The 18081-nt window shown below is 40.3% G+C and overlaps 1 protein-coding gene across 2 annotated transcripts in view; it reads left to right on the top strand.

Moving 5' to 3' along the window:
• Positions 1 to 18081, top strand: part of zbtb16a (zinc finger and BTB domain containing 16a) — a 242547-nt gene that overhangs the window by 57370 nt on the left and 167096 nt on the right. The window contains exon 3 of one of the 2 annotated variants that reach the window (XR_009061280.1): positions 15576 to 16962. Coding sequence is in view for 1 of the 2 variants with exons in the window: in XM_057820443.1 (XP_057676426.1) it covers positions 15576 to 15673 (98 nt within the window). In the remaining variant the exon portion in view is untranslated. The remainder of the gene's footprint in view (positions 1 to 15575; positions 16963 to 18081) is intronic. The other variant, XM_057820443.1, reaches the window with a different exon arrangement.

Genomic DNA, 18081 nt, shown 5'->3' with positions numbered 1-18081 from the left:
AGCTTTTGGTATGCATGTGGAGCAAGTCCCCCTCAAGCCTCCGCAATTAAATTCTTCCACTTTGGAGGCAGGATTCCACGGTTTGCGTCTTTGCCTTCCGTCTTCGCCGACACCATACGAACGCGAGGCCACTCCGCAACACAGTCATTGTGTCTTCGTGTCGTAGAGTCACTATGTAAACTGCGCCTTAGTCAGGCAGTGCACTGGAGTTGCTTATAAAAGTTAACGATGATTGACAGACTTGACAGCTTTGATCTTGCCAGTGATGCTTGGAAGCCGAAACATCAAAGCGTCGCACGCGTCAATTATCGTTTAGCTACTTAAACAGTTGCTGTAGCAACTCAGTGTGTGTAAGTGAGCAGCTTGAGCGGATTTGAGTGGACTCACTCATGAAGCAAGACAATTTTTTTTCTACTTTATTCTTGTTTAAAAATAATTCAGTGTTTTAATTTTTTTATTTTATTTTGAGGAAAAAAGTGACAAAAGTCTTATATGTATCTTTCAAATGCTAAATTTGAATAAATATATTGAACACTCACAAAAAAATATATATATACAGTATATATGTATTCAATTAAACACACCTGGAAGCAACGAACAGTATGTTAAAAAAAAGAAATGTCCGAGCGTTTAAAAGGATGCTCGCCACACTTTAATTGATGCAAATGCTCACGGGACAGATATGCTAACGTGACGAGTTACATTTAGTGTGTGATGATCACTGCACAGACCGTTAAAGGCTAACGCAACATTGCATATTCTCTTTTGCTAAGATACGAAAACAACCGTGTTTCCAAACAAGCAAGATGGCGCGTAGCCTAACTTGAAACACATTGAACTGAACTCCATTGATAGTGAGGGAGAGGCGCAGCACATCTCACATGAGTGACACAACCCAAACACTGCTACGATGCAAACTGACGTTGTCCATGTACCACATGAAAATGTCAAGCTGACTCGCGCATTTTGAACGTATATGACAGAAACTGTCGCATTATCGTCTGGTTGTCGTCACTGTCATTCGCCCCGTACTAATTTCTCAAGCTGGTTGTAAACAAAGACAGGGTTTTGTGTATGTTTTTTTTTTTTTTTTTCCTGGTCATTTCATTTTATAAGCTAATTTTATGTTTGACAATAAATGTTTAGACTAGAAGGACTTTTTGGGGGAGGGTTGGCTGGCCAGGAAAAAGAAGTCAATTTCCTTCCAGGCCTATACGGGATGCTTACATCCTTAAAACATGAGCTCCATTCCCTTTCCTTTGCCGCTGCAATTATGCCTTTTTTTTCTTCCCGACCGCTGGATGAATTAACAAACAAGTCGCCCAGAATGCAGCAGCCTTACTTCAATTTACCGCCTCTTATCAATTGGCTCCCTTTTATCTTTTAGTGTTTTCTTCTTCTCTCCATCTTAAGCCGCGCATCCCTCTCTTTTTTCCTCGGTGCAGCTTTTTATTTACGAACGTCGTTCCAGGTAGTTTTATCGCTGCCTTCAATGAAGCGCCGGATGAGGGAGAAAAATAAGAGGATGGACGGAAGATACAGGTGGGGGGGGGGGCAGGTTTGCCAATCACCTCACCCTACTTTTTTTTTTTTTTTCCTGGGCCCAATTGAGGCAAAGGTGTAAACATCCTGGGTATCATTAACTATTTTATCCCTTTCTTAAATCATATTTTTACAAACTACATGAAATCTGTTGGAAGCTAAATTAGTAAGTACACACAAAATACACTGGGGCACCCATGAAGTCACCAACATACTGTTATGTAAATGTGGCCCTATTACCTACTATCAATTTTAGTAATTTAAAAAGCTTATAAAGACCAGGCGTATGGTACAAGTGTGGCCTACATGACACTGAATGTGATGTCCAGTTGTCCACATACAGTTCTGGATGCCAGATCACAATTATTAAATTATATATACAATTTCTTTTAATTATTATTGTTTTTAACCATTAAATACGTTTTTAATGGCTAAATAACATTTTTAATGACTAAAATGGTAATAAAAAGCTATTAAAATGAATAAGAAAAGACTAGGTTTGGGCATCGAGCATCGATGGGATCCTGGACTAACACTCAGATTCTCCCGGAACAGTTTGAATTTTAAAAATTGCGATTCCATGTTTCGATGCCCTGTCTGCCGACCGGAAAAGAATAGCTGACGAACACCACGAAGAAGAAGCCACATGAAGTGTGTGTTTGTGCATTGCAACTTGATTTCAACCATGGACACGGTGCGGCGGCGCTCAAAAATTTGGCTCAACTTCATAAAGAAAAAATGACCAGTCAGGTCAGTGCAACATTTGCAACAAAGCTATGTCATGCAAAGGTGGCTGCACGACCAAGATGATTAAACATCTCCGGCTTCATGGAATACAAGTGCTGAATAGTGCATAGCTATGTGCTCCGTATTTCACACGCTGCGCCGGTACTCTAACCAGTCAGAACCAGGTAAGTAAAATCATAAAATTACGCCTGTCTTCTGTTGCTCCCATGACCAGACCCCAGATTAAGCAGTAGATGGTTGGAATAGTAGGAGAATAAGTCGTATTATTACGCCGGGCTAATGTAGCTATATAAGCAGCTACGTACTTTACGTAATGAGTTGCCGCCTCCGTTAAAATCAACAGTATTAAAAGCATCTTTTTAGAATTGGTTTTACAAATAAGTAAATCCTTATTATTTTACCTCATCTACATCAAATTATAATCAATTGAAGAGTTTATGCTAATGCGTCGTCGTAGCTCCCAGCTAAGGTAAATGTATGTAAAGTGCGTAGCGTCTTACAGCTACCTTACCCTTAAGTAATATTTGCGACTTTTTCTCACTTTCTCATATTTATGCATTCAAGCTTCATCTACACCCAGTGAACGTGTGTTCTCCACTGCAGGAGACACTACAGCTGTGGTCAAAAGTTTACATACACTTGTGAAAAACATAATGTCATGGCTCTCTTGAGTTTCCAGTTATTTCTATAACTCTGATTTTTCTCTGATAGAGGGATTGGAACAGATACTTCTTTGTCACTAAAAACATTCATGAAGTTTGGTTCTTTTATGACTTTATTATGGGTGAACAGAAAAAAGTGATCAAATCTGCTGGGTCAAAAATATACATACAGCAGCGCTAATATTTGGTAACAAGTCCCTTGGCCATTTTCACTTCAATTAGGTGCTTTTGGTAGCCATCCACAAGCTTCTGGTTGAATCTTTGACCACTTCTCTTGACAGAATTGGTGCATTTCAGTTAAATTTGATGGCTTTCTGACATGGACTTGTTTCTTCAGCATTGTCCACAAGTTCTCAATGGGGTTTAAGTCAGAACTTTGGGAAGGCCATTCGAAAACCTTAATTCTAGCCTGATTTAGCCATACCATTACCACTTTTGATGTGTGTTTGGGGTCATCGTCCTGTTGGAACACCCAACTGCGCCCAAGACCCAATCTTCGGGCTGATGACGTTAGTTTATCTTGAAGAATTTGAAGGTAATCCTCCTTCTTCATGATCCCATTTACTCTCTGAAAAGCACCAGTTCCACTGGCAGCAAAACAGCCCCACAGCATAATACTACCACCACCGTGCTTGACGGTAGGCATGGTGTACTTGGGGTTAAAGGCCTCACCTTTTCTCCTCCAAACATATTGTTGGGCATTGTGGCCAAACAGCTCGATTTTTGTTTCGTCTGACCACAGAACTTTCGTCCAGAAGGTCTTATCTTTGTCCATGTGATCAGCAGCAAACTTCAGTGGAGCCTTAAGGTGCCGCTTTTGGAGCAAGGGCTCCCTTCTTGCACGGCAGCCTCTCAGTCCATGGAGATGCAAAACACGCTTGACTGTGGACACTGACACCTGTGTTCCAGCAGCTTCTAATTCTTGGCAGATCTGCTTTTTGGTGATTCTCGGTTGAATCTTCACCCTCATGACCAATTTTCTCTCAGCAGCAGGTGATAGCTTGCATTTTCTTCCTGATCGTGGCAGTGACAAAACAGTGCCATGCACTTTATACTTACAAACAATTGTTTGCACTGTTGCTCTTGGGACCTGCAGCTTCTTTGAAATGGCTCCAAGTGACTTTCCTGACTTGTTCAAGTCAATGATTGGTTTTTTCAGATCCATGTATGTATATTTTTGACCCAGCAGATTTGATCACTTTTTCTGTTAACCCATAATAAAGTCATAAAAGAACCAAACTTCATGAATGTTTTTTGTGACAAAGAAGTATCTGTTCCGATCACTCTATTGGAGAAAAATCAGAGTTGTAGAAATAACTGGAAACTCAAGAGAGCTATGACATTATGTTCTTCACAAGTGTATGTAAACTTTTGATCACAACTGTATCTGTCCAGAACGCTCACGCTTACTGCCTGAGAAGGCAGATATGATCGTTTTCCTCAACAAAAACTGTTTCTGATTTTATACTGTACCCGCTGCTTATCTGGACTGGATTTTACAAGTTGTTGTTGTTGTTGTTGTTTTTTTTGTTATTATGGACCAGGTTAGCCCATTAATGGGAGCTCAATTACATGTAAAAGTGCCTGCGGCAAAAGACACTCTAAAATGTCAATGTTTTCTCTGTGAGCTTTGAAAAATAAACATCTTTCTGAAAGTGCACTCCTGTGGAAAGAAACTTAATCGTATTCAACGTCAAAGACATTTATACAGTGCCTTGCAAAAGTATTCGGCCCCCTTGAATCTTGCAACCTTTCGTCACATTTCAGGCTTCAAACATAAAGATATGAAATTTAATTTTTTTGTCAAGAATCAACAACAAGTGGGACACAATCGTGAAGTGGAACAACATTTATTGGATAATTTAAACTTTTTTAACAAATAAAAAACTGAAAAGTGGGGCGTGCAATATTATTCGGCCCCTTTACTTTCAGTGCAGCAAACTCACTCCAGAAGTTCAGTGAGGATCTCTGAATGATCCAATGTTGTCCTAAATGACTGATGATGATAAATAGAATCCACCTGTGTGTAATCAAGTCTCCGTATAAATGCACCTGCTCTGTGATAGTCTCAGGGTTCTGTTTAAAGTGCAGAGAGCATTATGAAAACTAAGGAACACACCAGGCAGGTCCGAGATACTGTTGTGGAGAAGTTTAAAGCCGGATTTGGATACAAAAAGATTTCCCAAGCTTTAAACATCTCAAGGAGCACTGTGCAAGCCATCATATTGAATTGGAAGGAGCATCAGACCACTGCAAATCTACCAAGACCCGGCCGTCCTTCCAAACTTTCTTCTCAAACAAGGAGAAAACTGATCAGAGATGCAGCCAAGAGGCCCATGATCACTCTGGATGAACTGCAGAGATCTACAGCTGAGGTGGGAGAGTCTGTCCATAGGACAACAATCAGTCGTACACTGCACAAATCTGGCCTTTATGGAAGAGTGGCAAGAAGAAAGCCATTTCTCAAAGATATCCATAAAAAGTCTCGTTTAAAGTTTGCCACAAGCCACCTGGGAGACACACCAAACATGTGGAAGAAGGTGCTCTGGTCAGATGAAGCCAAAATTGAACTTTTTGGCCACAATGCAAAACTATATGTTTGGCGTAAAAGCAACACAGCTCATCACCCTGAACACACCATCCCCACTGTCAAACATGGTGGTGGCAGCATCATGGTTTGGGCCTGCTTTTCTTCAGCAGGGACAGGGAAAATGGTTAAAATTGACGGGAAGATGGATGCAGCCAAATACAGGAACATTCTGGAAGAAAACCTGTTGGTATCTGCACAAGACCTGAGACTGGGACGGAGATTTATCTTCCAACAGGACAATGATCCAAAACATAAAGCCAAATCTACAATGGAATGGTTCAAAAATAAACGTATCCAGGTGTTAGAATGGCCAAGTCAAAGTCCAGACCTGAATCCAATCGAGAATCTGTGGAAAGAGCTGAAGACTGCTGTTCACAAACACTCTCCATCCAACCTCACTGAGCTCGAGCTGTTTTGCAAGGAAGAATGGGCAAGAATGTCAGTCTCTCGATGTGCAAAACTGATAGAAACATACCCCAAGCGACTTGCAGCTGTAATTGGAGCAAAAGGTGGCGCTACAAAGTATTAACGCAAGGGGGCCGAATAATATTGCACGCCCCACTTTTCAGTTTTTTATTTGTTAAAAAAGTTTAAATTATCCAATAAATGTTGTTCCACTTCACGATTGTGTCCCACTTGTTGTTGATTCTTGACAAAAAATTAAAATCTTATATCTTTATGTTTGAAGCCTGAAATGTGGCGAAAGGTGGCAAGGTTCAAGGGGGCCGAATACTTTTGCAAGGCACTGTATATACTGTACTAGTGTGTTAAAAATAGCCCTGCGAGAAATTCATAGTTAATTGAAAGTTCATATAATTTAAAAAATAAACGAGAAGATAAGACATTAATATAAACTATGCAATTTTTTTAACTTTGCCTATTAAAAGAATCTGACTCGAGAATCGTTTGGAACCGGAATCGGAACCGTTCAATTTAAAACGATGTCTAACCCTAGAACAGACATGCACTCTTATTATAAACCCAATAACACCCTAAAGTTGATAATTAATCAATAATATTAATCACAGTTTGAAAATTTTTGTTTTTAATTTAAAAAGGTTTTAAGAAAAAAAAGTCTAGTTTTTTTCTATTGAAGCTTTTTTTTTTTTTTTTTTAATAAGACAATATTTGGTTTTCCCTTTTTTTAATTTAAAAAATATATATATATAAAAAAGAAACTAAGCTTATAAATGTTAATCACAAATATTTTCTTATTCATTTATTTTTAACTCATTGCCTAACATTGACAAGGACGGACGTCCATTTTATTTTAATTATTTTATTTCTCTGAGAAATGGCTGTGAATGCTTATATTTCAGTGCAATGAATGTTCATTCGCCCCTCACAGTCAAAATGGATTGGACGTCTAGGGCCATCAGCGGCAGCCATTGAGTTCAATGAGTGCTTTATATAAAGAGTTAAATGTTAGTTGAAACCATTTCACACCCAGAGGCAAAACCTTTCAACCTTCTATTTTTCATTTTAGCAACTCCCTACTGTACCACTGCAATGTCACTCACTAGTTTTTGGTGTGCATTTTAGCACACCGCCTTGTAGGTATTCATTTAATGCTCCAATATGACAAATTGTGAGCACGAGGCCTTTATTTCACAGGCTGCGGTAGTGATATATGACCAGGCGAGTCCACCGGCAAAATTGGGTAACGGGTAGGGGGGAAAAAAATACATGGCGCGGCAAGCTGTTAAGACTCAATAATGCAATTTTGCATTTCGAGCGCCTGCGTTTTTGTTTTACGAGGAGGTGATTAGCATATGTTTTGTTGACATAAATTTCAAATTTACGGCGCTTGTCAAAAGTGACTGTCGGACAAAGTCGATTATTAAGCCGGCAAATGGCCTGAGAGAGTTTTATGTGAACTTCCTTAATGGCTGCAGTCAGTCTGTTTCAAATCACCCGCACACACACAAACACTAATCATGTATTTCAGACGCGCAACATGAAAGCCGGCACTTAGAAAAGAGACTCAAGCGTGCGTATATCTCGGAACAGAATCATGAGCTGTGACAATTTAGTATCCTTTTACATCTCGTTAAACTTTGCTGCGGTGATCAATTGTGTGATGCGGCGATGGATGATGCGCGCTGCTAAAAAGCGCCAGTCTGTAAGCGGAGATAAAATCCTTGTTAAAAGTGCGGCAAGTCGGAGTAAACAAATCTAGTAATGGTTTTCCACTGCGCAGCTTGGGCTTGGCCTGATGTGGTTGCGGTTCCAGGAGAAGATGTAGGCCACATTAGCACTGCAGGTCAATTCTTATTTTTTGCCGTATCAGATTTTTTTGGGGTACAGTGTGAACTGTCCAATTCAGATTTTTTCAAATGCAACCTGGGCTCATTTGTATGTGGATAAGAATCGAATGTCTGTCCGAAATCTCTGCATGTAAACACATAGCCAATGCGATCCATAAATCAACAAATGATATACTACATCTCGACTGTTCGACAACAAAACCAACAGATGCAAAAATGAGCAATGGCAGACAAAGGCGTACAAAATACCTTTTCCTTCTTGTTAATGCACATAAAGCTATCAGCTTTAAAAAGAACCTTTACACTGCGATTCGCGTATGTATTTGCTATATAAACAGCTGCACAATGTAAAAGATGGCAAGGAGGCTAGTCTTTTTGTATTGTATTTTCTATTAAATTAATTTTAGGCAGTTGCATTCATTTTTACAAGTATAGTTAATCAGCTTTCAACTGGTTTACTTTAAGTAACAAAACAAAACAAGAAACAACTGCCTGAAAGGGAGTGGGACAAAAAAAAAAAAAATTCCTGCCCAAAGTTCTCATTTATACTACAAATGATACACATAATAAAATATTTTCCTGCAACCTATTTTGCTCTAAGTAATTACATGGTAATGTTTTCCTAACCAAGGTAAAGCAAGAACAATACCAGCAATGGTTAAAATTCCTGCACTCTGGTTTTTTTTTTTTTTTCTCTGATAGCGAAAAGGAAAATACAATGGTACCTTGACATACGATCGCTTCGACACACGATCTTCTCGACATCCGATGTAAAATTTGACTCGTCATTTGTTTCTACTTTTGACGACATGCTCGAAATGCAACGATTTATGACAGCGCCGCAGTTTCTTTGTTTTCCCGCACGACGGATGTTCTTGTGAAAGAAATCAACATTGGTTCCAAGAAGGTTAGTGCAGGTGGTGAAAAAGGGAGAAAGTTGACGCTTACATTTGAAATGAAGATGGAAATAATAGAAAAATATAAACGTGAACTGGCCCGACAATACGGCCTTAGAATGTTTACGATCTCAACGGTCCTCGTCCGACCTCTGTTCGCTAGTCTTTATAAGTTAAGGTGACAATTATTAATGTGGTAACATCGCCAAAGAAATCGCCAGCTTGTGCAACACAAAACGACAACTGCCCGCCGCTGTTGACGCCAACAAAAAAACATTAAAAGGGAAAGTAAAATCTCTACCGCACCTATCTCACTGTCAGGGGTGACGTGGCTCAGTGGTAGAGTAATTGTCCCCCAACCCAGAGGTTGTGGGTTCGATTCTCTGCCGATGAACACGTCTAAGTGTCCTTGAGCAAGACACTGAACCCCACGTTGCTCCTGGTGCTGCGTCACCAGTAGGTGGATGGTGAGATAGTGTACTGGACTGTCTCAGGAAATTAGAATACACAATATTCTAATTTTTTGAGACAGTCCTGTGTATATATACAGGACTGTCTCAGGAAATTAGAATACACAATATTCTAATTTCCTGACTGTCTCAGGAAATTAGAATATTGTGTATTCTAATTTCCTGAGACAGTCCTGTATATATACACAGGACTGTCTCAAAAAATTAGAATATTGTGTATTCTAATTTTCTGAGACAGTCCAGTAAAGCGCTTTGAGCGCCTTGAAAGGTGGAAAAGCGCTATATAAGTGTAACACCATTTACCATTTACATCAGCCACGCGTTGCGTTCAGGTACAGCACGCAAAACACATCCGCAACATTACAACCCGATTCGTTATATTATACAGGAACTATTATTATACTGTATTATTCCGATTTATTTGTTTCCCTATGTGTAATTGCCATTTGTAATAGTACCAGCAATATTTATTAAGGATTAAGGTCAGGTTTTCAGGCTGTGAAACGAATAAATTGAATTATAATGTATTGTGATGGGAAAATCTTGCTCGACATACGACCATTTCGACTTACAAACAAGGTCCTCGAACAAATTAACTTTGTTTGTAGAGCTCCCACTGTGTGTGTGTATATATATATATACATGTATATATATATGTTATTTACCAGAAACGGTAATGGACAAATACAGCAATGGTAAGAGGAACACGAACACACAGTTAACTGTAACATAGAACACTGATGAACATTTAAGACCCTCCCTGAATATATTGTGACCAAATCTAACGTTTATAGTACAAGTTTATGTTGTAAACTCACTCTTCCAATGTTTCACTCCACGTACAGACATACAAAAGTTTTTCGGAGTTGTTCGTAGTTCTCGCACACGTAGTTACTCAAATGGTGGTCGAGCATAGTGTACACAACTGTACACATGTCGCGAGGATAGCTGAGATAGTAGCGACATTTAATTACCGTATAGCTGTCAGCATTTGTGCAAAACAAATTTGACATTATTAAATGACACGCAAAAAATCGAAAAATATGCAAATTAGGCATCGTCCTGCTTTGTAAGCATAACCGAAGGGCACTAAGAAAACCTGAGCACTGCAGAGAATTATCATCGAATTCAGCTCATACTCGGTGACATCGTGATCTAGTTTTGACGAAAGTGGATTGTTTTTTGATCAATTTGTGAATGGACTCTGATATATATTAGGGATGTCAAACGATTAAAATTTTTAATCGAGTTAATCACAGTTTAAAAATTAATTAATCGTAATTAATCGCAATCATCTATAAAATATGCCATATTTTTCTGTAAATTATTGTTGGAATGGAAAGATATATACATATACATATATACATTCAACATACTGTACATAAGTACTGTATTTGTTTATTATAACAATAAATCAAGATAACATTAACATTCTATTAAAGCGATCCATGGCTAGGAAGACTTGTAGTTCTTAAAAGATAAATGTTAGTACAAGTTATAGAAATTTTATATTAAAACCCCTCTTAATGTTTTCGTTTTAATAAAATTTGTAAAATTTCCAATCAAAAAATAAACTAGTAGCTCACCATTGTTGATGTCAATAATTACACAATGCTCATGGTGCTGAAACCAATAAAATCATTCACACCCAATCGCCAGCAGAGGGTGACAAAACACCAAAAAACACAAGTAACAAGTGGACATGACACTGTGCTGTCATTTTACGCTGTTTGAGCGGGGCATGTGCCTTAATTGCGTCAAATATTTTAACGTGATTAATTAAAAAAATTAATTACCGCGTTAAGAGTTAGGAAAAATAATTCAAATGATAAGTGTTATGATTTGAGTGTGCTGTATTACCATTTATAGGTTGTTGTCTGTCTTTCAACATCAAGCAAAGTACTGTTTCGGTGAAACATTGCGGCACACATATCCGCACATACGCACAATATTGATGTTGCGGCCGCATGGCACGGTTCCCAATTGGATTGGCCTTAATAAGACCATCCATACCTTATCAGTTGTCTGTCCGGGCGGCACAATAGTCAGATTGAGGGGCGACACAAAAGGCTTTTGAAAGGCTTTGTTCACCGTGTGTGTTGTGCTTCACCGCTTAAGTGTGTTTTTCTCTTATCTTGGTGAAAGTGTGTACTTCACCTATGATCCTTAACGGGAGAAGGAAAAATCCATCCTTTGTCTGCCACCTTTTGTCCACCGTGTTGCTTGTTGGTGAATCCGTGTCGTTACGACGGACATTTTGTCAAAGGGAATTACAGTCATTTAGTTTCAATTTGTCTTAAGTCTCTGCCAGCCATCAGACTCATTTCAAGATGGATGGATAGACTACACCAGAGTTATGGTCTACCTCTTAAGCCAAGCACGCCCTCACTATTCTAAAAGTAGTAGCGCATCCCCTCATAGTGTTGAGCTATGGATTTAGTCTTGCGGAGAAAATGCTGAAATCCCTGTTATGAATGAGACAATAGAAATATATGTTTCTGTCTCAATATCAATCCACCTCAAGGACACTTTCACGTTATTAGACCAAGAGGACTGGGGTCCAGTTGGAGAGATACCTCGCAACAACACTTGCAAATAGCTTAAAAAGGTTCAGTATTCACACTGCGCCAACAGAACTTTCCGAGTAGCATCACGTCGACGAAAGGCGCACTCATTGAATGGAGAAAGTTAAGAATAGGAAATACCTCTTTCAAATCCTCTCAATGCTTTTTTCAAGAATGACAAAACAAGGAGAGAATTGGATGTGCCTTGAGGTGTACATACTGTAAATAGACACAGATAGATCATGATTAATATTAGACACTATATCCAACAGAATCCAGTATCCAGACTAGGGATGTCCCGATCCAGGTTTTTGCACTTCCGATCCGATACTTATATTGTTTTCCACTTCCGATCCGATCCCGATACTGGTCGATACCGATACCGGCCTATCTGAGCATGTGTTAAAGTTTAAAGTTATTTAGCCTCCTTACTTAGTTGCCAGACTCATGTTGAAAAAGGTTTTAGTACTCTTGATAATAACTAGCCAGCTGAATTAGGTGAGTTTGAATAACACACAACGGTTGGTAACAAGAAACTGACCTGTTTATTCAGTGACAAACACAAAACATTATAAATAACGAACAGAAATGGCATAGTCAGTCAGTAAAATGTGCAAATAATATTGTAAACTGTCTTAAAAAAGCAAAACACACAAACAACCTCAGTGGAAAATCCCACAAACCCCCCAAGCTATTAGATGCTTTTAATGTTTCGTGCATTAGTTACAAAAATTGTATAAAAAGCCTCTCAGGTTTAAATAAACGACTATTTCAGTATCAAGTTAACATTTTAAAACAGTCAATAAAATACTCAAGTCCCCATTCTGTATCAGCAGCTTTAAACTACATTCAATTCATTTAATTTTGCGAATCAACTGTTAAAGTTGTTAAAATTGCTCCCGTTATTCCATAATTTCCCTTCTATCTACTTTCGACATGTGAAAGTTTTAAAACTGTTTTGAAGATAGATTCAAGTCATGATTTTGCCGATTTAGGAGTATTTTAGATAAAAAAGTTAATTAGGTTCACTTGGAAGGTTCACAACAGCCTACTAGGGAAGTCTCCTGCTTTAAGATGGCGGCCGTTTACTAACGCAACTAGTTTTCAATACTTCACTGTTGCTAACGCCGTCGAGTCTGTCATTTTGCATCTAGTTCTATATACATATGATATCTATTATCTACAGTAAAACGATGTTGACGTAGTTTGTAGCGGCTGTCAGCAGCTGTCAGGTATTCTTGTGTTTTTTATCCAGCGGCATGAGTTGACCTAAAGCCGTGAGTTGAGCATTGGCATTACCCGGGTCTATGACAAGCATGATGTTTACTTTCGGGACGTAATGCGGTCAGTAACTCTTGCGTCCCGAAGACCGCGCTGTGTAATAGTTCCGCTTTACTTGACATATTTCAAAAATCGGAATTTGGATGTTTGTGAATCGTTCTCAAATATTCCACGGCCGAATCGCTCAAGGATGTAATGACGGCTGGGCATGTTGTACCGTGGTTCTAAGTTTTGGATGGTGCGTCTTTACTCATGAGAGATAATGGCTCGTCATCCAGAATGAATTCTTCGGCAATGACTCTTGTTATTCCCTGGGCTTTGGGACTGTCGAGTGCCAGTTTGTCACGCATAGCAAATTTTTTGCCAGTGTTAGTTGCGTAGGACCTTTTTGTCTTTGGTTTTCTTAACATACTTCTTATATTGTTTGTGGTGGTATTTCGCTAAATGCTTGATTAGGCTGGTTGTATTAAAACTTCTTACAGCTTTACCACCACGCTTGACTTTATTGTGGCATATGTTGCACTCTGCCTCTTCGTCTTTGTCGTCCTTTAAGGTGAAATGATCCCACAGAGCTTAAGCGTCTTTGAGCATTGGTAAAAGCGCTCCACAAATAAAATGTATTATTATTATTATTATTATTATTGGCTGACATTTTTACCGATAAAGTCTCTCTGTAAATTGGGAGATGGTAATGTAAATGTAGTGTGTTGAAGGTGTACCGTAAAATGCGGACCGGATTTTAGGGAAACCGATGCGTAAACTGGAATGGATAATATAAATCGGTGCGCTGGAAAACCCAGACCGGATACAAAAAACAAAAACAAAAAAAAAACTGGATCGGAAGTCTGGATGGGAATTTTTCCGTGTTGGGCGATCCGATACCGATGCACATTTTTTTGCCCATATCGGCGTCCGATCCGATCCAAATATCGGATCGGGACATCTCTAATCCAGACAAATCGACAGCCCCACTCCAAAAGTAACCAAAACAAAAATAAATTAATTCATGCCACCAGCAGTTGTTCTTAAAATGGTACCACAGCAAATGAACCTGACCGAAGAACTGTGTTGTTGTATTAACAGTGAAGGAAATTACTTCCAGTAGGGATGGAAAGTTGTGCACAACCTGACAGGATGAGGTCACGCACCTCTACAATGTAGCCGAACCTTGCTTGATGGTTATTGATTCGTCCAATTACATGTATGACCGGAAACCGCCGGATACAATAACTCCAGTCCTTCTTGTCCTTTTTCCCTGAACTTCGTCAAGGCCGAGACATTGCCCTGTAATTGTACCTTTCATTCCAAAAGTGCCAAACAGAATGCTTGTGTTCATTCAAGTCATTCTGTCATGTCGTTAGCTTTCCAGAATCCAAAGTGCACCCATTTGCATTTGACATGTGACATCAATCAGTCCTGTTTTTGAGGGGTTAGAGTGGCACCGCCACCGCCTGCTTTGGCTACTCTGAGAGACGCCAAGATGGATGGCTGTCATCTCATCGGCCGAGTTGAGAGGATCGCTTATCAAGGGCGTTGTTTTGCTTTGGGAATTTGCTTTGTTGATTGCTCCACCAGGAGGAGACTGCAAGTTCATCTTTATTTGAAATTTGTTGACATTTTGTCCTTACAAATATTGGCTATAACAGGTACTTGAACAATCCAAAGATCTAATGGTAAAAATAAGAATATAGGGATTCCTCGAACCTCACACAAATTTAGATTGAACTCCAAACTAGCATTTCTTGTGCATGTGAACTTCAAAGTGTCACTATATGCGTGCAAAAGAATCCCAGTTTCCTTCATTTTTGCCCCTGACGTGCAGCTATTTATTAGAATCTGCATCATTTGCAAGTGAAGCCAATTGATCAGTCTATGGTATCGATTATCTTAAAGGATCAGGCTTCGAATGTGTCAATAATCAAAGCTGTGTGTGTTTCTGTGTGTGTGTACGCTTCTCAAGGAGAGGTGTTTGAAGATCTCTCTGGGCTCAAGGCGACTGCGGCGGCTGTGTGGCAATTCGTGTCACCTTAATTGCTTTAGAGCACTTTCAGATATCTCTCAAGAGTTTACTGGCTTTGTTCGAAGCCCGAGGCTCTTTGAGAATTTCGTAACGGAGCCCCTTTGGCGAAGGCCAGACTTTGTGTGTTGTCATATGTTATTTAGTTAGCTTACCTTCAAGGTCTTCTCGGCCCTCTACAATCAAATATTGACCCCTCGTCTCGTCTGACCTTGTGAGCTTAAACTGTTACGGCTTAACTTCAGCTATCGGATTCCTCTTGCGAGTGTCGAGAGCGCTAATCAAAAAGTGGCCCATAAACGCTTGGAGAAGTGTTGAATAAATCTTTCTCTTTGGCTTTATGGCTCCTTTGCCATCTGCAGCTCGTTGGATGCAGGGAGTTAATAACGCCTAGTGTTATTTACAACGCACCACTGTGGTCGGGGGGCTTGCTCCGAGAAGGCTGGCGTGATGGCGATTGCGACCCGATGCATCTGTCGAATCATCCCCTCTGGCCCGAGGTCCTGACGTGTTTTTGTTTCTTTCTCCTCGGTGCACAGGAAGATGCATAGTGGAATGAAGACCTATGGCTGTGAGCTGTGCGGGAAGAGCTTCCTGGACAGCCTCCGTCTACGCATGCATCTGCTGTCTCATTCAGGTGAGCAAATCAAACCAACTGGTCGTTACGGGAAATTCGCCTGCTTTGTCTCACTTAGACAACTCCCTAAGTGTGTAGAACTTTCACCGAATTGTCTACGGAATGGCCTAAGGAGCTCTTGGAAGTGTAACCTAAGACATGCCTGTACTTTATCACTCTCTCGCACTTCACTTTTTTATGACATTTACGGGCCTTCAAGACTGGTCAGGACACGGCGCCTAATGATGGTTTCTGTACCAGCAGTCGTCCTGATACCTTGGTTTTAAATGAAGTTTGTATCCAGCAAAAGTTCTTGGACAATTTGGTTCAGTCTGATACCTCATTTTTCAGTTGATCCATTTCTATGGCGCGAAGGTCTCAGGTCGCAGGTGAGCTGTAGTCCATCGCTATTGACACGGATGTGAGATGCAGAATACACAATGTACTGGTTGTTTCCCAATCATCCTTTTCACCTGTGGAATGTTCCTAACAGGTGTTTTTTTTCAAAGCATTTATCAACTTTCCTATTCTTGTGGCTCCTCTCCCAGCATTTTGTGAATTTCAGGTATCAAATTCAAAATGAGGAATTATTTTCCCATTTTCACATTAATCGGTTTGAACATCGCATATGTTGTAATTTGTTTTGATTTTTTACGAATGTCCCACTTCTTTGGCATTGGGGTTTGTGTCTTGTACACAACCTTGCATCCTTAAACTTCAGGACATATGATACCCAGAGGTAGACGTCTTTACAGCTGTATGGAATTACTGTATTTTTACATTGCTGTTTTAGTGTATAAAAGCACATCCTTTCATGAAACACCTTAATGATCCCTTGTAGATGGCATCATCAGGTGTGTTTCTACTGCTACCGCAAAGAGAATGCTATCAGTGTATTTTTAAAACGGGCAATAAAAAGTGCACAAACTTTTCTTTTGAGCGAGCGACAACCCGTGCTGCATTGCTTGTGAGGTACTTCTTCTGCTGATGAAAAAGGCGAGAGGAGCGCTTGTGCTCCAGACAGGCGACAGTTAGGGAAGAGACAGTGCCGTGGCAAAGATTCTTTGATAGTTTTCTTGTACACTTTTCTGCTCACTCTCTCTCCCTCTCTTCCGCCTCCACCGTTTTCTGACTTTCAAGGCTTTTCTTGCTCTGCCACGGCGTCTCCATTTTTACTCTCTGTGTAATGATGACACTTCGCCGAGTCCCAAACGCCGCCGCTGCCGCCGCCATCATCATCATCCTTCAAGCTCGCTTCACAGCCGACAGAATATCAGAGAGATGAAGAGAGAGAGCAGAGAAGCTCTTTGGTATGCGACGCGTGTTGGGGATGTATCACCGGCAACACCGCGACTGCCTGCTCCCTCCCCTCCAGTCCCTCTCTACCATGGTCTCTCTCTCTCTCACTCTCTCTCTCTTTGTGTCTGTCTCATTCTGTCTGTCTGCTGGTCTAGATCGTCTTCTGTCTGCTGTGTCTAAACTACCTGTTTTCCAACATGTCTGGTTGTCTTGTTGCACTTATTTGGTTATCTCTTTCTCTGTTGCCATACTACAAATCATCTTCCTATCTTGTCTCCTGTTTGTCTGTCTGTTGACCTATTTTTCAGCCAGTTTGGTCATTCGTTTAGCTACCCAACTACCTAATTTTTAACCTAATGTCTGTCAATGGGCCGTACCTTCAAGGTGTCTTGCTGCACCTGCACATCTGTCTGCCAATTTGGTTGTCTCTCACCCAACTTGATAAGCATTCAACCTATTTTTCTGCTTAACTGATCTCCACTACCACTCAAGTTTGGATATGGTTTTATTCATTGAATTACATGAGAAAATGGTTGAAAACTTTTGACCTTGCATCTGTCTGCCTGTCCTTCCCTACCCACATGCCGTACCTGCCTGCCGATTTATTCAGTTGCCCACCCTTCCTTCATTCTTTTTCTGCCTAACTAGAGTATCTTTCCAAGAGTTTCTCTACACAACTGCCTACCTACCTGGCAGACTTTTACTGTTGGTCTCACTACAACTGCCTCTCTGCCCTCCTGTTCTGTGGTCTGTCTCCCTGCTTGCATATTTTTCTGTTTTTCCTCAGTGTGCCTCAGCCTACCCACTGTATCTTTTCACCGGTTTTACATGTTAAGACTCCCTTGACTACCACTGACTTACCTGTTTGTCTCTCTGTCTATGCCTGTCTACCTGTCCTTCCAACTTCCAACTTTTCTCTCTGCATGTCTTTGTCTCTGTGCCGCTCTGTCTGTTTGGTTAACAATTTAGATTTGTCTGTGTCCATATTTGTCTGCCTACCTACCTTTCTGCCAGTGAGGTCTGTCATTCTGCCTGGATAGCCTACCTTTTTGTCCGACTATTTTTCTATCGGCGTGTCCTTCTGACCAACCTGCTGTCTTTCTTGCCAGTAACCCCTCCACACACTGCTT

This window comes from Corythoichthys intestinalis, chromosome 18 (assembly GCF_030265065.1).
Source record: "Corythoichthys intestinalis isolate RoL2023-P3 chromosome 18, ASM3026506v1, whole genome shotgun sequence".
NCBI lineage: Eukaryota > Metazoa > Chordata > Actinopteri > Syngnathiformes > Syngnathidae > Corythoichthys > Corythoichthys intestinalis.
Note: the sequence above shows the minus strand (reverse complement) of the source record. Positions and strands in the feature narration are given on the sequence as shown.